This window comes from Anabas testudineus, chromosome 6 (assembly GCF_900324465.2).
Source record: "Anabas testudineus chromosome 6, fAnaTes1.2, whole genome shotgun sequence".
Lineage (NCBI taxonomy): Eukaryota > Metazoa > Chordata > Actinopteri > Anabantiformes > Anabantidae > Anabas > Anabas testudineus.
In genome coordinates this window covers 10,422,102-10,441,243 of record NC_046615.1, presented here as the reverse complement: position 1 = coordinate 10,441,243, position 19,142 = coordinate 10,422,102, and the positions used below count along the sequence as shown (strand labels likewise).

Genomic DNA, 19,142 nt, shown 5'->3' with positions numbered 1-19,142 from the left:
TGCAAAACCAACAAAACTTCTGTTGTCTTTAAAAGGTCACAACATAGCATTAAGACATTTTCAAATGAGTTCTGTCCGCCTTGGCTGGAGGTATGAGTGGTTCAGCTTCAGGATAAACCAGGAACCCAGAAAAGGTGGTGTATCTTCCCTGGTTGCTGTAGACAGCAAAGCGCTCATCCTGTTGACTGTACAGCCAAACACTGTCGCCCCGACGGAGAGACAGCAGCAAACTTTGACTCTGCATCTCCCGCCTCTTTGATGTGTCCTCATCATACACCATGGCCTGCACCTCGCCTTCCCCAGTCATCAGCTTCACAGAAACAGCCTTACGAGGATGTTTCCCCACAGTGAAGGCAAAGAAGTAAGCCCCTGGGAAGTGGCAGGTGAACTTGCCGGAGGTTTTGTTGAAATGACCACCGATATTAACATATTCAACATCAAAGCTCAGAGGTGACTTGGTCTGCTGCCTGCTGCTCTGACCCATGAGCGTGGATGTCCGTGCCACAGAGAAGGCAGAACGTGGCTGCTCCGGTGTCCGATCTGTGGTCCATGAATCGGCTTGAGGGGGGCAGTTTGGGTAGGGTGGCCCTGGCTGGGACAGGTGGTTGTTGATGTAGCTGGTCGGGGAGATGTCAGGATAGATGAGGTAACCAGAGAAGGTGATGTAGGGGCCTGCATTACTGTACAAAGCGTACTGAGGACTCTGCTGTAAAAGCAGCCATACTGTGTCCATTTCCTTCAAACTGATCATTACACTTTGGCTTTGAACCTTCCTTCCTTTCTTGCGGTAGTCATCATACGCTATAGCCTGCACCTCCTCCCCATTCTTCACCAGTATGACAGAAAGCATTTTCTTTGGAAACTTCCCCACAGAGAAGGAGAAATAGTAGGCGCCTGGGATGCGGCAGCGGAAGTGGCCAGTGTCTGGATTGAAATCCCTGCCGATGTTGACCATGAGCCTGTTAAAGGTCACTGCCCTGTTCTTGTCTCCCACAATACTGCTGGTTCGTGTGGCAGAGAAAGCAGAGCGGACACCTGTGGCAACTGGAGGGGCATGAAGGGGTGAAACTGTTGTGGAGTAGGTGATCATGATGAATGAAAACACCAGGTAGCAGTGCGTGCTCCAGTGAGCTAAAGAAAAATGGAAATGAAAGTAATTACATTTACAGGTGTCTGATTTAAACCACTCGAAGTATCAGCAAGTTTGAATATTTGAAATGTTTATGCTATTTGAAATAAAAGTCTACAGTTGTGTTGTGGTTTCCAACCTGCAGGTTTGAACCTCAAAGGGTTCACAAGATTATTCTAAGGAGGGGTGAAATAATAGTTCAGGTTGTTTTTTAGTAATACGCTTCAGCTTTCTTGTTGAAACACCATTGTCTTCTCTGTGTGGTCAATGTAAAGATACTACCTTAGCACAGAGACTGAACAATGACTGAAAAAGAAGCACTTCCTTCAGGCTAAGTCTTGTATGTCAGACAGAGCTTAACTTATAATGTCTCTATAAAAAAAATACTCCACGTCGATAAGGACATCTGGCTAAGCCGTGTTGAGATAGAGCTTCCCACTTAAATCAAGCTCTGGCTGTGAGCAGCAGTCCCTGTAATGTGGCTGATATTGTCTGTTCACTCTGTGCACTGAGAGAAGGGACTAGATTAGGTGCTGGGTTCATCTGTTCCTGTGTGTTGAACAATGGAAAATTACAGAGGTGGAAAAAAGCAGAATGCTAAAAGACACCACTGCACAGTATAAATGAGTATAAATGACTTATGTTATAGCGCTGGCAAGTTGCTGCAAATTGTTAGGTAGTATTATCACAACAGTATCATAATTTTGTTTTGATATGTTTTATGTTTTTTTTTTCTTTTATATATGATATTTGTGAAATTCTGTTAGAGAAGATCACTAAAAGAAGAAAGATCAACATGTGTATAATATTTGCATGTATGTACAGAACTATGTCACTTCAACAACATTAGATTGGTCAGAAGAGATTTGTTTAACTAAATGAGTGGAAACCTTGCACGTCTGAACATAACAAAATAATAATTATGGGCTCCGAATTTTCACCTGGCTGCTTGTAGTATACATATTTTACAAAAGAATAATGATTGTCAGGTGTAGTCAGTTTGTCAGTAATGGCAAACCCAGGTCCTATTTGTGTTACAATAATGCAAAATAAAGTCCAAATAGGACAAACTACTTCAGAAATTCATTTAAAATTATTATTTATAGTGTCCATCGAGATGATTTGTCATAATCCTGCCAAGACAAATCAGGCATTTCTTATTAGGTTTCTATTTCTACACACAACTTGTTTACTGAATTACCAAAAACTCACCTGTCGGGCTAAGTTGCGGAAAAAATGGCATGCTGTACTTCTTATTCTTAGTTGGAAATTTTAAAAGGTTTCTTCTTAGTTTGTTGCGCAGTCCTTGTGACAGGTCTGACACCCACATGCAAAGCTTTTGTCCACACAGATGAGTCAGGAGGAGGAGCTCCAAAATCCATCCAGCCTGTAGTTTCCAGGCAGCTGTATAAAGTCTTATTGGCCAATGTGTTAAGTCTAATTCTTTCTATGTTTTGTCTGAAACAGATAGAGTAGCAATGAAATGCAAAGTCTGGGATTGTCAGACAAACCTGACATTGCAGATGGAAAATGAATGAAAGTGGAAATGCTAATGTTAGTGGCATTGGACCTACAGACCAGGTGCCGCAAGGCAAAACATCATCTTCAAGTGGAATTAAATGGTATAAAAAAAACGGAGAATAAATTGACACCAGTTGCAGGAAAAAAGCATGTATTAAAAAGTAGTAGAAAAAAAACGTGTTCTACATCAGTTTAAAACACTTTTGACGTAAATATATTCATAATAAATGTAGCCTAAGGTTTCTGTGTTAATGTGAAAATCTCAGAAATAGCAGGCAAATGTTTCTTTAAAAAAATGGCATATTAAATATATCATTCTAAAATATATTTGTCTTACTTTGTGAAAAATTGTTGTTTGACCAAATCCATTTTTGATGTATAAGGTACAAGGTACAAAATGCTGCAGCGTTCATCTCTAGGAAATCTGTTTAGTGGAAAAGGTAAAAATCAATAAATAAACAAACTACAGAGTGTAACTGTGTAAGTATTATTGTAAAACAGCTAAAGGAACTTTATATTTCACAAGAGTAGAGTTTACTGATATAGTTTTACATCAGATCTCTTTGCTCTGTCTCCATCCACCATCAGGACGCCAAGGACCCGGAAGACGTGTGTTTGCTGTCAATACCAACGACTGGCAGCCAAAAATCTGCATTTAAGACAAGATGGCAGGACTGCCCCGCAGGATCATTAAGGTAATCACTGAACACGTAAAAGAGCAGCATGTGTCACTTTTCTGTCATGTCTCCGCATACACAGTCAAAATTCTGAAATCTCTGCTGGTGGTCAGTTTCGTGTGCTAACGCGTTAGCAACCAGCTGGCTAACGTGTGTTTGCTAAAGTAACTTCCGTTTCGTTCCTCTGCACAGATACAGCGAGAAAACGTTACACCGGGACCCGGTTGGTTAAAAATCAAAGCACTGCTTTGTATACATGGCGGATAAATGGGCTCTATGCTTTTCCTTATATGCAAACATAATAGTGTTTTCAAGTTGCTACTCATCAGATTGTGGTGCTAACCAGGCTAACTAGGCTAACTCCAGCTAGTTTGTTAGTTAGCTTTGAATGCTATAAACAGAAAACAATCAACAAGCTAAGCTAACGGTATCCTCTATTATTAATTTAGCGGAGCACATGTGAACTTGAGATAGGATGTGTGTATATTTTGACTGTGTATCTTTTTTTGTTTTTATTGCACTTTTACGTTAATAACTAGATAACAGTGAGCAAGAAAGTAGTAATAACGCTGCTGCCTGTGTGGCAGCATTAGCAAGTGATGCTGCTGAGGGAGTTGCATCTCCAGGCTTGAATAATATGTTACAGTGTTGTCCCTGGCCTGTTTTAAGAAAAGTTATCGTTTACAATGTGCACCGTCCAAATCCAAACCCATAATTAACACATTACATTGCACAAACATAGGGAAAATGTATACTATCATGTAATAACAACAATATCTTACTTTCTGCAGGTAGAAGATTCAGCTATCTGTTCCATGAAGCATAAATAGTTGACAGGCCTATATTTTGGTTATTTACATTTGTTAGCTGCTTTTTACTCTGAACCATACAAATATTCAGAAGATAGATATAACTTTTACACAGTTATTCCTCCTCAAATAATAACTTAGATGTATATGTGCACACAATCTACACTCCTTTCAGCAACAGTGTGTTGAAATTACTTTTACTTTCTGACCAGCTGCAAAAAATCTCTTTTTATTTAATTTATAAAGCCAAAATATTGACCAGTGTTCTGTCTGACAACTAATTAGTTGAGTTGCACGTTTTTGTTAGATGGAAAAGACAAATCTTACTGGAGCCACACAACTTCATTGTTTCCATAGTTTAGCAATAAGTGACATGAGTGCATTTATTCTGTTCATGTAACCTAATATTAGGACTATTTAGATTCATCAAAAAAGATTGTTATAATGTGAATTATACCAAAGATAAGGTAGCACAGGTGGGTGACTGAGCAAACAGACTAGAGTTGGTGGGAAAAGGTTAGAGGGCTAGGAACGGCTGGGAAAGGCCTTGAGCCCTCGGAGCGTGTGACTGGGACTGGGAGCCCCTCGCCTGTCTGTGTTTTCACTGCATGGTTTTGTCTGTGGGCTATCTGAAACATTTCAGGAATCTCACTCCCAGTTGCATTCACAAAAAAAGAGTGTCAAAAACAAGAGTGGCGTCTGTTGGCAACACTTATTTCGTACTACTTATTTTATTGATAGTTCGTTATGTATCTTTCTTTATTGATCTGTTGATAATGAAAACAATCATTATATGCAAACATCAATGATGACAGGTTTTTAGAGGTTTTAGTTAGTAAATGGCTTTATCCTTGCAAAAAGCAGCTTATAATTGTGATATAGGCAATTATGTACTTGAGATTTACAGACAGGGCAAATCATTGAGAGAGAAATGAGCTAAAATGTAAAGGTATAGTAGAGAATCAGATTGGTTTCACTGGCTCACTTGTGTAGTAGAAGTACTGCTTTAGTAACAGCACCCTTGATGCCTCAGTACCTAATGAAGACCCACATGTGTCTTGAAATGTTGAACTCTTTCTATATATAGTACATAAAAGATGATTTCCTTTTAAAAAGAAGAAGTTGAGACAGTTACTAGTCTTTGTGAAACTGATACTGTATCATTTTTTGGGAGGGACTGAATAATGGTAAGATGCAAATGTGGCCAGACACATTTCTGAGTTGTGTTACTTTGGAAAACTGGATCTCTGAGCTCCCCTGACATGCTTTGACATTAGAATAAAGTATCTCCCTGAACAAAAATTAGTTTCTTACCTTCTCCTTGTCTGAATGGGTCTAATAGTGATAGTTTTCTTTACCTCTAATAATTTTTGTTTCTTTTTCTGTACCAGGAAACTCAGCGTTTGATTGCAGAGCCTGTCCCAGGCATCATAGCGGAGCCAGATGAAGGCAACGCCCGCTACTTTCATGTGGTCATTGCTGGACCTCAGGACTCACCTTTTGAGGGGGGCACATTTAAACTTGAACTCTTTTTACCAGAGGAATATCCTATGGCAGCTCCTAAAGTACGCTTCATGACCAAAATATATCATCCCAATGTAGACAAGTTGGGAAGAATATGTCTAGACATTTTGAAAGGTAACTCGGTGCACTACAATGTTACTGCTTAAACACATGGAAGATTGTGTTTTTCATGACCCTTTGTCTCACAAGGACCGTGTGTCTCATATTCATTTAACTCCTGCTATTATTATTTGTGATGTACATTGTTTACAATGTACACAATGTACAATGTTGTTTACAAACACTTAAAACAACAACTGACAGAGGGTCTGCTTCATTCCAAGCTGCTTGAACCGTTACTTTGCCTCTCGTCAGTCCTTGGTCTGTTGAGTCAGGCTTGTTACTGTAGGAAATCCTAGGTATATTGTGTCCTGTGATGTTTGGTCTGTGAATGAAGTGAGGGATTTGCCAGTTTCATATGCCTGAGAAAATTCAAAGGCTTTGAAAGTTTGGCTTGTGACCCCTAACTGGTGCTTTGTGCCTCTACTGCTTCATGTCATGTCTCATCACTGCCCCTACAGCTTAAAATAGAGACACTGTTCCTGTGCTTCTGTGCTGTTTTTCTTTACCTTCAGTGTCTCAATCTCTGTTGGCCCTACTGTATATTTGAGTTAGGCTGCATTTTGTTTTTGTTTTTATCACCTTCTATTTTTTTTGTTATCAGATAAATGGTCACCAGCTCTGCAGATTCGTACAGTGCTGCTGTCCATCCAGGCGTTACTAAGTGCACCCAACCCTGATGATCCCCTAGCAAATGACGTTGCAGAGAAGTGGAAGTCCAATGAAGCTGAAGCCATAGAAACAGGTAAGAGCCATTTTCTGTTTTTTTTTTTTTTTTTTTTTTTGTTCTGATTTATTGGTACTAGACACTTGAATTAAGGCAGGTATTTTGTCTCCCAATTATGAAAAAAATTACTTATGATTTATAGCAGAGTTCCAACAGTGATTGTTATTGTTTTATGCATGGTGAAGATAGTTGCTGTTTGTGAGATGCCGTGTATGTTCAGAATTAATTAAATTATTTTGTCATTTACTCCACTAATCTTATTGGGTTTATGTTTGTATGTTTTTTGGCTATTTGTTTTTACTCTGCAGCCAAGTCATGGACCAGGCTTTATGCTGGAAACAAATGTGGGGTGTAGAGCATCCTAACAAGTGGCCACACAAATGGAAGTCAAGTGTGAACACAACTTCTGATGTTTTGCCAAGGCCTCTTCCTACTTCATTTGCATTTAAAGGGCACAGCCTTAAAAATAAATAAACAAACATAAAATGCTCACACACAAAAAAAAAAACAACTGCTGACAAGTGGTGATTCAAATGGACACTAATAATGAAATGACTGGTCTTTGTCCTAACTCACTACTGTTCAAATGCATGAGCAGAGGTTTTAGATCTACTCACCTGGCTTTTTTTGTCCATTGATTTAGCTGCATGAACAAGTGCATTGACAGAGGAAGAGGACGTCATACAGCTCATTTTGGGGGGGTTGTGAGTTTGTAATGTCCAGAACAGGTGAAGAGACACTGGCTAGATGTGGTCAATGTAGTAGTCAGTTATTTTTTTTAACTTTAACTTACTTGTGTAGCTGTTTATGTAAAGCAGCTAACTGCTACTAGCCCACTGTAGGTAGACACTCACCTGGAGACGGAGCAGAGCTTTGTCCTGTTTAGTACAACAGGACACCGAAGCAATTGTAGCCATATGCCTAACTTAGGTTACATTTGGCTTTATTAAATACAGAATAATATGACTAAAATAAACTGAGCCTGTCACGTTAACTCTTGACTATTCTTAGTGCAGACTGGATGTACTGGGGTGGAGAATATGGAGGGTAGGAAGGACTTTGTGGACCTTTCTTTTGTTTTAGCACATAGTGTTTGTTTTATAATGGATCTTCTGTTTTATATTGTGAATCTTTCCTGTTATTCCTGCACTAATTACTCTGCTGCTTTGTTCCTGTACAGTATCACAGTCTCATTATAAAATAACTCATTGGTTTTCTTCGTCCAGTGGCATTCATTGCACAAAGCAAGGGTTACATTTATGTTGTTAACGGCATTAGTCAGGGATGAGGATGGATGAGGATTTGACTATCGACTGTATTCAGTTCACTGTTTGTACATTTCATTGTTTCTGTTCATCTAAGAAGGAATTGTTTCCCTGCCTTCACAGTACTATGAAACAGTTCACCTGCATACTTTTATGCTGTCTAAATAAAATTTGTTAATTAATAAACAGCTGCCTGGATGCAGTTCTTGACGAGACATGTGAAAATTGAGACAAATACTTTTACAAGAATGTGTGTTGGTATTTCAACAGGAACAAAAGTACTTTTGTTCAAGTACTCCCTTTAGAAATTCACTGTCTTTTACACCTTTTCTCAGGACTGTGGAGTGTGTAGAGAGGTTAGGAAACATATCATTAGTACATGGATTTGTCTTCTCCCTTGTTGTTTTGCCCAAATTCAGCTCAACAAACTGTTATCAACCACAGACAGTGAAAACACTTGTGTTTGTGTGACTGTGTAGACCAGATATGCTTCATATAAAATTAGAATCTAGTAACAGTAGTTGTGAAGTAGCTGTAGCCAACTAAAAGTATTTCAATCTGAAAAATAGTGAACTGAAGAATAAAAAAGGAAAAAGTACCTGAAACAAATCAAGTAGAGTTTATTAAATTGTACAGTTACTTGATCATAGCTGCACTTTTACCAGAGAAAAATGAAATTAATTTTAATTTTAGGAACATGTGTGCTGCTTATTGTGTGAAATGTATAAAACATCAAACATTCATCGTCATTCATCTGTGTGCGGGGGTAGAGACCACCCGTCCTACCTCCTGCCTGGTTCTAGAGGTGCGACCTGGTTGATACTCTAGAGCTAAATCTTTATGATACTATTATTTACTGTACTGTATATTCAAGCCAACATTGAATTCTCTGACATGTTAGTTTGTGGCCGTGGTATGGCCTTTGACTTGCCACATAATGTCTATCCCTTTATTTTCAAACAGTCAACAAGAAATACACAATCCAGCCTGGTCCTTTGTATTTGAACACATTGTGTAGTTTAAGGACTGTTCTTATCCACTGGAGGGAGACCCTGAGCTTTGTAATGTTTAAACTCAGCCGGCCAATCCAGGATTCAGCTTCTTTAACTACAACACACAGGCTCCTGTAAGCAGCCAGCGAGTGGCCTGGTAGGATGTTTCACTGCACTGAATGAGTTTCAAGCATTTCATGTTTAGTTTATTTCACGTCAAAACAGAAGAAGATGGCCTCCATGACCTGTTCAAACACAGTAGTAGATTAAACTCTTCTGCTACAAGTAATCCATTACACTTTTTAAGCAGCCTGCACAATGTCCTTTTACATATAATAATACAGTAAAGTATAGTTTTTGAGGTATATTGTTTTTATTTCTGTGGGTGTCTTGGTAAAAACAGTTTATTGGTTTCTACACATGAGATTACAGTGGAGATAAAATTGGGACATTTGACAAGTTAACGCTGTTATGACGCCTCCTCTTGTAGGCTATTGATAAAAATATAGATTGCAGGATGGGGTCTATGTTTATTGGTAGGCAGAATAGAAAGGCTATCTGTCGTCTCACAGTACATGATCTGATTTGTTGGTACAGGCTTGAAACTTGAAAGCAGCATCACTCAGTGATCACTGAACATCCCGAGCTTCAAACCACAGCTGGCTGCAGCGGTCAGCTGTGTGAAGAGGACACTCACGGAGCGTCACCACCGTGGGAGCTGACAGGCAGCCTGTTGCGCAGCTCTCAGGTCAGCTGGGAGCAGCTGTGAGTGGTGACTTAGTGGGACCATGGTAGGTTAGGCTTTAATAGACGAGCACAGGCGGTCTGACATCGACTCACAGAGCAGAGATGAATGAACCGAGTCCACGCGTTTAACGCGCATCTGAAGAGACTGAGGATTGTGAGGCTGCGCTCGCACCTCTCTCTCTCTCTCTCTCTCTCTCTCTCTGTCTCTCTCTCTCTCTCTCTCTCTCTCTCTCTCTCTGTCTCTCCCTCTCTCTCTCTCTCTCTCTCTCTCTCTCTCTCTCTGTCTCTCCCTCTCTCTCTCTCTCTCTCGGACGTCCGAAGACACTTTCTTTCTTCAGCGTTTACTTGACTGCACATTGAAACTTTTTCCAAACCTCTTTTGTTGACCACTGGTGATATATATATTTATATATATATATATATGATGAAGTTTAAGCCCAACCAGACCAGGACGTACGACGGCGAAGGCTTCAAACGGAGGGCGGCGTGTCTGTGTTTCCACAGTGAAGCGGAGGACGAGGTAAGACCCGGACCGCGGGTGGTTCAACTGTTTGACCCGGTCGCCACCGAGATAGGAGCATTTATCAACAGGCTGTAGATTTGACACAGGCCCAGTTTAATCTCCTGAACTGCTCTGTCAGCCCATCACACCGAGCGAGAAAACCACCGAGCTTCACTTGAACGTGTCCCGTGCGTGAACGCGTGTGCACGTGTTTGATGGTGAATGAGTTGAGATGTTTGGCTGAAGGTGAAGCATTTGACCTATTAAACAACATGGATCGCTGCATGCTGGCAACCCATTGAACCAGCGCCCGGCAGCAAATCCACATAAGTCATAACTCGTCAAGACAGGGCATCCTCATTGTGTCCAGACAGTAGCTGTGCTGGCTGAGCTATTGCCACCGACAGTCCTGCACACTCAAGAATTGATGTGAGCCATCTTATAGTCTTATGCAACACGACCCAAGCTAAACAAATCTCCTGCACTCACTGGCACGGACACACACCGGCATCAACTACAGTAATGTGACTGGAGCATTTCATTGTGTTCATCTGTTGTGTGTGTAACTGCTGCACCCAGTAGCTGAAGGGGTTCTGACAACATCCCATGTGCAGTGTTGATGTTACTTATTACTGTTGTATGATTGTGTGTGCTGCAACAAATCCCTTCATGTTTCAGGTTGTATTTATTTATGGGCAAAAGGAGGATAGGCAGCACCTTTATTATTACGGAAGACTCAGAGAGTCTGTAGACGTGGGTCAAATCCCCTGTAGTCTGCTTACAAGACTGTTGGCTCGGCTAAATAGATGATCATTTCTATAGTTCAATATCCAATGTGACCTCATCTACAAATATCTACAGAATCTACAGGGTAATCTGGAAAATGGAAAAAATGCCGGTTTTACCCATCAATGTATACAAGACAACCCACAATGATTAGATATAGTTTAGTTCCTGTATGTGAAATGAAATGATTTCTATGTAGTGTGACTCAAACATGAGATGTTCAAATCATTGCGTTTTGTTTTCATGTAGATTTTACACAGCGTCCCAACTTGTTTGGAACTGGGGTTGGACCATGTACCGTGCTCATCATGTCACTAATACAAGCCCTGTGGTGAAGCCTAGTGGTGGCAGCGTCATGCTGTGGAGGGGATTCTCAGCAGCAGGGACAGGGAGGACTGGGCAGAAGTGACAGAATAATGAATGCAACCACGTTCAGAGAGGGACATAAAACAAACAAACAAACAAACAAACAAAAAAAAGTGCAGTTCACAGACAGAGAGGCTCTGTCAGGAAAAATGGGTTAAACTGCCTAAATCCAGGTGTGGAGGAGATGTACCAGATGTGGAGCGGTAATTATTGGCAAAGGGGCTTCAAAGTATTTAATAATAGATTGAAATACTTTCAGTTTTTGATTTTCAATTATTCTTCAAGACATTTAAAGACTATGGTTTCACGTCCTTTTCTCTATGTCACTTCCGTTTTAAAATTTATAATGTACTGCGGGCGGTGGGTGTCCAATATTAGAATATATCTACCCAGTGACGGCAGCCCTTCTCAGGACCACATATGACCAAGGGAGTTGGGTGGGGGGTGGGGGGGACTGAGTGTCACACTGTGTGCTAAACACCAAGTGACCTATCAAGTGCAATTTATAGAAACAAGGTGCGGGCACTTGCTGTGCCCTGACAGATTTGCTTTCCTACTCCTCGTGCCCCCACCCTCTCTTCTTCCCATCAATCTCTTTGCAGCTTTTAAACATGGTTTGTCTGTCTGTCCTGATCGTGCTGACAGATGCTTGAAGTCACTTTGATTGTTGTCAATCTCTGTGGACGCTGATGAGGTAACAATCTAAAATCACACGCAATGCCGATCTTGTCTTTCACTTTTGAACGCTGCATTTGCTTTGATTGCGTGCGTCACATTTTTTGTGGTAAAGTATCCATTCAGTCTGCATAGCTGGTTTACAGTCACATCCTCAACAGGTCAGCTGGCGTCCAGCATGACAGGAATAGGTGTCCAGAAAAATGCTGCACAGCATGACTTCACAGTAATGTACTGTAATAACTTCATTATTATTCGAGGCTGTGTTCATTTATTATGGTGACTGACATGTTGTGGTGTCAGCGATTATACTTTAAATAAGAATTGTCTCTAATTAATGAGCAATCACAATTACAATTAGCACAAGGGTTTTTATGTAGTACAGCAGACAAAATCCTTTCCACATGAAAAAATTACAGTCACACAAAATGTCATTATAGCACATGTCTGCTTAAAGTCCCTATAGTAAACATTTTGTCCAAGAATATACAGGTGTCCATCACCTCTGATGGTGATGTTTCTGCTCTTTGGCCAACTCTCAGTGAAGTGTGTGGTGTCTGTGCCTGCGGACGTTAACCTCCTCTGCTTAGCTCGTTTTCATACAGAAAGGCAACTGCTGATCCAGTGGTTTTTAAAAGCCTTTTGGCCGTGAAGTGTGCGAGTAGCTGCGGACGTGCAGGAGCCTACGTGTTTGACATGGTGTTTGTGTGAAATTGCGCATGCATGTGTGTGCTGTGTACATTTGTGTCAGTGAGACACAGACAGTGTTTCTACAGTCTCCCAGGGTGCTGCAGAGATAGTTTATGGGGCAGGGACTCAAATAAGACTCACTACAGTTCTCATCCTCTGCACTCATTGTCACTGATCACACACCAAACAGGTTTTTACTTTTTCTGTTGATACATGTCAAAAAAGTCACCATCCACTTTTCAGGCAACCATTTCATGTCATTTTAAATGTTCTAGTTATTTATTGTTTAAAGAAATTGAATCATATTGTGAACCATGCTCTAATTTTAATGTCTTTATTACCCAAAAACTGCACTAGTAGTGAATTAGTTTGGGAAATGAACCACAGTGAGGATGTGGCCAACTCAGATTCGCCTGATTGAATATATCACATGACATCACATGTAACTGCTAACGTGGCCTGTTGAACACACATAAACAGAGTCGCTTGTGACGACGGTAGTCTGGGAAATTTAGACCAGCTTTCATGGAAGTGAAGATGTTATCATTCGTGTTCTTTACTAATTTATGACCAGTTCACTGTGTCCACTTGAGTTAGGTTGTAGTGTTGAAAGATTATCTATCAGAAAACAACACTTGTTCATATCATCACTTATTTTAATTTAGGGCGAAAGGGTGTGACATGAACATTGGATTAGACACACTATGCCATTTAAATAAATGCAGTGAATGAGTAGCACGACACGTGACTTGTAAGATACACGTCCTGCTGAGTGAGTAGCACCACACTCCACCAGACACCTTTAATGGTGATGGGCTCTTAACTTGGCTTGCTGCATGCACGTTTTTGGCACTCCAAACTGAGTGGCCGTTCTCCTTGGCAGGTGCTACTGGTGAGCAGCAGTCGACATCCAGATCAATGGATTGTGCCAGGAGGAGGAATGGAGCCTGAGGAGGAGCCCTGTGGGGCTGCCGTCAGGGAGGTGTACGAAGAGGTGAGCTGCGTTGTGTTCGTCTGTCACTTTTTATGGTCGCCGCTACTTTTTGCACAGCCAAGCATCAAATATTTATAGCGGTGTTTTTAGATGTCTAACAGGGGATTGCAAACACCTAACCTTACGGCATCCAACGCCTACTACAGTATGTGCATTTAGATACACTGCGTTTTTCCAGCCTATACTCATTCACATTCAAACCGAACATTCACAGGAACTTGCTGGACAGTGATAAGTGATTTTAACTTTGATTTAAAGGAAGTCAAATAAAACAAAGCAGGTGAAAGTTAGATTTCATTGCTTGTTGGGGGAATTTCCAGCATGTGAGTTGTGGGAATCAGCTGATCAACAGCCGTGCTTTCACAAGCTGTGCGGTCATAAGCTTGTTTTTGTCAAGGGAGGGTTGAAGATGAACAATAAGCAAACAGCACGTTGTGGACTAGGTCGTTTCACGTGAAATCCCACGTTTACATGTTTCCCATAAACTTGTGAACAAGAATAAATGGCTTTGGTTAATGATGTAATTAAACTTTGTAAAGCCACTGATATTATACACTAGTACATGTTGTGTGTCATTTTAATTTACAATAATTCACATTCATTCATTCATTCAAAAGATTTATGCCTGTATTCTATTGACTTTCATCTTTATCTTTATTTTTGTTTGTGTCTTGAGGCACAGATCAAAACGATGATTATCACGAGCAGCAACTCCTGGCAGATATTGTTCTCACTGTTCACAGCACGTGAGGCTTCCACAGTTTCACGAGCCAGATCGAGATAGAAAAGAGGGATAGAAATATTTGGCACCGCTGCAGAAATGGCCAGTTAATTGTTCTGCGGTTTAGTACAAGGCAGATTGCTGGTACTTGGCCAAAGTGTTTGCAGTGTGAGCTTCTGCCTTGGATACTAGTGTGCTGACAGCCTTGGAGTACGACAGTGACGTCTGGGTTTCCAGTTACCACACAGTGTGCCCCCTAGACCAGACATGTATCTGAATATAGATGTTGAAAACTGTGGCGAGCTTGTTTGAGCAAAGGTTCTGCAAAATATTACTAATAACAACAACAACAACAATAATAATTTTATGATAGCCGCAATACTGATAAAGATTTTGTGCTTTATTATCATAGAGAGGTTCTGAGTATGTAGGGTCTTTACAGTTTTACTACAATGCTATGGACAATGGAAAGTGAGGAGCTTCTCACAGCTACAGAAAAATTAAAATTGTGGTTGACCTGCTCCAAAAAGATTTATGCTAAAGAACACTTTGCTTTTTCTGTGTAATATTTTAAAACTTTTAGTGACATTTTAAAGCAGTTTGACCAAATGTTGTTTCTGTTTATTTCTTTTATACAGTATATAGTTCATTTTTTTGTGCAAGTACTGTGTTGTATGTGTTTCTGACACAGCACTTTCAGACCTGCTAACTGATCCTGACAAATCTAAAATGAGAGGCCAAGTCAAAAATATGCCACACAACAAGTGTGAGAACTGCTGAACAAAGCCTTGAACTCTGTAAATGCTGAAGCCATCTGAAGTTGATCAGTATGTTGCACAAGCTGCCTACTTCACCTACACACTTTAATATAGTGTATTTTATTGTATTATTTTGTGTGTGGGATCAAACACTGCAAGGAATTCCCTACCTGTGACTTTAATTTTTGACCATTTCAACCTAAGAATGATTTTAAATATTGTTTAGTGCAAAATACAAACACATAAAAAGAAAAAATACAATTTTGCATCTCTGGATTTTTATCTCCACCACTCTAGTACATGTGAGTTGCTGATGTTTCCCCTGTCCTTTAAAAGTGTATTTGTAGCAAGTGCACTTGTGTTGCCCTTGCGTCATGTCACATTGTAATTTAAGCTTAGGTCTTCCTGGTCATCTCTGCTATGCTGTCTCAGATGAACGTGGCACCAAGCTGCAGGTGTCCTTTGCCAAATGACACAAATGTTAACATGTTGCATACACATTAGAACAGAGAAAATCAGCTTGCTGTTGTGTAGGTATAGAATTAGAAAATGAATCACAGTGAGTGTTTTCATTCATTAATGGGCTGTGCGTAATACTCACCGCTGGTTATACACAACACTGTGTTTATATTCAGTGACCTTTGACACAATCTCTCTATGCGTGTGCAGGCCGGTGTGAAGGGAAAGCTTGGCAGACTACTTGGGATTTTTGAGGTAAGTTTGTCAAATTGCAATAATGCAAAGGATAATTGCAATAAATTCTCCTGTGGTATATTTTGTACATAACATCACACCGTGTAATATCCTGTATAAACCAACCTTGTAACTCTACCTTAATGCCTAGCATGCCTTCAAGTGGCAGCCTTCACAGTCTGTCAGAGGATTAAGTTGTCTATGAAAGAAACATTGCAGTTAATCACAGTTTACACATCTCTTTTTATAAAAGCTTTGCAATGCATGGACATGGTTTATAGCAGTAACATCTAGTGTCTTAATCTAAATCTTGCAGCATAATCAAGACAGAAAGCACAGGACGTATGTCTATACTCTCATAGTGACGGAGATGCTGGAAGACTGGGAGGACTCTGTCAACATTGGTATGCTATGTTTAAATCTTACTAATTCATACTATTTTGTCATAGTTTTGCATACAGTGCATGTAGATACGTGAAACAGACTTAAAATACAGCTGTATTCTAGATTATGCTTAAATTAAAATGACTGACAAAAACATCCAAGTGAGAAAGAGTGTTTGAACTTCACATCGTCACATTGAGAAGCTGGGACATTAACACGTTGATCACCTCACCCTCGGTGTCTACACTTTTAAAACACAGAGAGAAAAACAAAATTTGCAGCGACTAGTGATTTGTCCTCCTCCTATAAACACAGGTTTGTAGTTTAGTGGGTATTAATTAACTACCCCTGCACACATGCTCCACATTATTGACATTTTGTTCCAATACTGCGTTCTCTCAGACATCAGGACGTTAAAACTTACACACTTAAAGTGGCGCATAGCTACTGTATTTACCTCGGGAATGTACATTTAGTCATAGTGGATTAAATAAGATTGTTCATCAATAGGAAGCTTTAAAGCTTTAAACATAATTAATATAGAAACTTTTCAAAAACTTTTCAAACTTTTGGTTAATACTTAATAATAATAATTGAAGATTTGAGCTTGAGGTAGAAAGAAAAAAAAAGATTCAGCAAAAAAATTAACCCCTATTTGTTTTTAATGTTTTTTTAGATGTAATGTTAAAAGTTTATTGCCTTCAGCCACAGAAACAAGAGTTCAGTCTGTACACATGGGGGAGGAATGTTTGCTGTGCCCAGTTGTTTTCCAGTTATCATCACTCACCACAGCCCCCTCCTTCCTTGTCCTCTGTTGCCCTGTGCGGGGGCTGTGACTGAGCAGAAAGGGTTTGGCACTGCTGGTCTAATTTACTCCTCCTCTCTGCTGGAAGGGCAGCGGTGGCGTACCTCAGGGTGTCAACACAGAGTGGGTGATTTCTACCCTCTCACACAGTCGTCTGATTATCACAGTCCATGCTGAATTCCTTTAGTGAAATGCTGTTTGGATTCGGATTGGAGGAGATGATGTGTTTGAGTGAAGTATAAATAACTCCCAGCTGACGGTTTACTGGACGGGACAGATCACTTTTATGGAGGATGCTTTTTAAGACGATTTGCTGACATGCAAGCATCACAAACACTAACTAAAATAGGTCAGGAATGTCCATTTGCACTCTGACTTTAGTGCAGCAACATGTGCTGCGGTTTATTCTTGAATGTGTTGTATAATGCTGTGGTTTAACAGTCTTATTCAGTCAGGCACACAGTAGCACTGCAAAAGAGTATAATAATAGGAGCTGCAGTACAGTAACTGCTTCATTTTGGTTGTGTGTCAGTTTCATTAAAATGACTTCTCTTGCTCCCCAAATAAACAAATCAAATTCTACGCTAAGCTGAATAAGGGATGAATGGATGTGACAGAGAGAGAAGGTGAAAGACCTGAATACCGCAGGACTAAATATGAATATTTTGATTGGTTTTAAAGAAGAATTCGATGCTAAATCAATTTCAATTAAGAAATACCAGACATTGAACAGATAACTATGCAGCTTAAGAAATAAGCTTATAATAATAACATGCCATATGCATTATAACACTGGTAACGATAACGATGGTTGATTAGTCACACAGACTCAGACATACAAGGTCACAGGTCATCAACCATGAACTGTAATAAAGTGTCATTATGAAGCACCAAACCTGTCGTTAATACTAATCCATGTGCCCTTGTCCTTTCTTTGACGTAGGCAGGAAGAGGAAGTGGTTTAAGGTTGACGAAGCCATCAGGGTTCTGCAGAGCCACAAGCCTGTCCATGCAGAGTACCTGCGCAGGCTCACAAACACCTGTAATCCCACCTGCAGTCCTGTGTATAACACAAGTAGTTGCAATGCTCCAAGCTCCCAAGTGACGGACAACTCGCCTCCCCTCACTGTGTTGTTTGCTCCACACAGGGCTCAGATCTAACATCTCCAGCAGCAAGTAGCTTCTCTGAGAGGACACCAGGATGGACATATGATCTGAAACAGACATTCACTACATTACTGATGCAGCCTTGCATTATGAAGTGTCAGGACGTCTAAACGTCGAAACACGTTTGAGAGGTGCCAGAAGTGCCAAAATGTTTCTTAACATACTTAAGCTCTCATATGTATATTTTGTTTTAACCAGCCATCACCAGCTAATTGAGCAAACATGTTAAAGCGTTGAACTGAAGTGTTCGTCTTTAGATGGATTTTCTTAGTGTGCTGCTTATGCAACATAAAGATGATTTTAAAACATGCCAATTTGATTGCTCACAGTGTCTGAGTGGTTTCACGGAGGGCATTACTGGGAACACTGGAACACAGGCTGTCTCTACAGTGACCAGTGCCAAATGCTGTCATTCTGCAAGACATTTGATGAGGAGCTGCATGTAAATTGTTATGTGGACTGTTCTGACACTTAGGAAGAAGAAAATATGTCACCTCACCTTGACATGTGTTCCTGAAGTATTTCACTTCAGGACAAAATTGGGGACAGTTTCTACTTTGATGCTGGAAGTATGAACAACACTGCTGCTCCTGCTTCACACAATATCATGTCTGCTTACTAGTAAACCATCCACAACACTGAAATGGAGACTTGAGGAGTTCTGTCTCAGACATATTTTATTTGTACATGTATTTGATGTCAGAAAAATATCAGCTCTTGCGTACTTGAACCTCTGTCGGCGTAATATTTAAAACTTACAAATGTGCCAAAGATACAGTATTACAGTAATACTACAAATACACTGTGTAGACTATAAAAAATAATACATATTTTCTGAGGAACGTATTGGTATTAAAGTGTTTTAGAAAGGTTAACTCCTGGTCATGTCTGAGACGACATGGTGGTCTTGATTTTAGACTTTGTTGTGTTGTGTGCCATCAGAAACACAGCCGTGAACTGTTTATGAAGACTGTACATCTTCCAGAAATCACTGGAAACAGCAGACGGCCTTATACACAGTTAAAAGGTTTGAATAACAGATTGTTGAAGGAAACATTTGTTTGTTGTTACAGTTGAATGTACAGTATTTAGTATCCAGTGACTGAGATTA

The 19,142-nt window shown here is 40.2% G+C and overlaps 3 protein-coding genes across 3 annotated transcripts; 2 read left to right on the top strand and 1 right to left on the bottom strand.

Moving 5' to 3' along the window:
* Nucleotides 1–49: 49 nt before the first annotated feature.
* si:ch211-219a15.3 (C1q domain-containing protein) lies at nt 50–2,372 on the bottom strand. Its single transcript, XM_026365372.1, has 2 exons — nt 2,342–2,372; nt 50–1,131 (listed from the first exon to the last, which is right to left on the bottom strand). Exons 1-2 carry the CDS (start codon nt 2,370–2,372, stop codon nt 50–52), a joined length of 1,113 nt encoding a protein of 370 aa, XP_026221157.1.
* Nucleotides 2,373–3,235: 863 nt separating this feature from the next.
* ube2na (ubiquitin-conjugating enzyme E2Na) lies at nt 3,236–7,939 on the top strand. Its single transcript, XM_026366289.1, has 4 exons — nt 3,236–3,345; nt 5,528–5,774; nt 6,364–6,504; nt 6,795–7,939. Exons 1-4 carry the CDS (start codon nt 3,316–3,318, stop codon nt 6,839–6,841), a joined length of 465 nt encoding a protein of 154 aa, XP_026222074.1. The 5' UTR covers nt 3,236–3,315; the 3' UTR covers nt 6,842–7,939.
* Nucleotides 7,940–9,771: 1,832 nt separating this feature from the next.
* nudt4a (nudix (nucleoside diphosphate linked moiety X)-type motif 4a) lies at nt 9,772–18,555 on the top strand. The gene is given in 6 exon segments (XM_033326037.1): nt 9,772–10,010; nt 13,393–13,503; nt 15,652–15,696; nt 15,992–16,079; nt 17,808–17,977; nt 17,980–18,555. Coding segments are annotated over 6 exon segments (675 nt in total). The 5' UTR covers nt 9,772–9,911; the 3' UTR covers nt 18,142–18,555.
* Nucleotides 18,556–19,142: the final 587 nt, after the last annotated feature.

Excerpts from the sequence above, each read along its gene's own strand:
- si:ch211-219a15.3 (XM_026365372.1), bottom strand. The coding sequence starts at position 2,372 with ATGCCATTTTTTCCGCAACTTAGCCCGACAG. Across the intron at positions 1,132-2,341 it reads TCCGCAACTTAGCCCGACAG|CTCACTGGAGCACGCACTGC; the intron begins GTGAGTTTTTGG and ends ATTTTTCTTTAG.
- ube2na (XM_026366289.1), top strand. The coding sequence starts at position 3,316 with ATGGCAGGACTGCCCCGCAGGATCATTAAG. Across the intron at positions 3,346-5,527 it reads TGCCCCGCAGGATCATTAAG|GAAACTCAGCGTTTGATTGC; the intron begins GTAATCACTGAA and ends TTTCTGTACCAG. Across the intron at positions 6,505-6,794 it reads AGCTGAAGCCATAGAAACAG|CCAAGTCATGGACCAGGCTT; the intron begins GTAAGAGCCATT and ends TTTACTCTGCAG.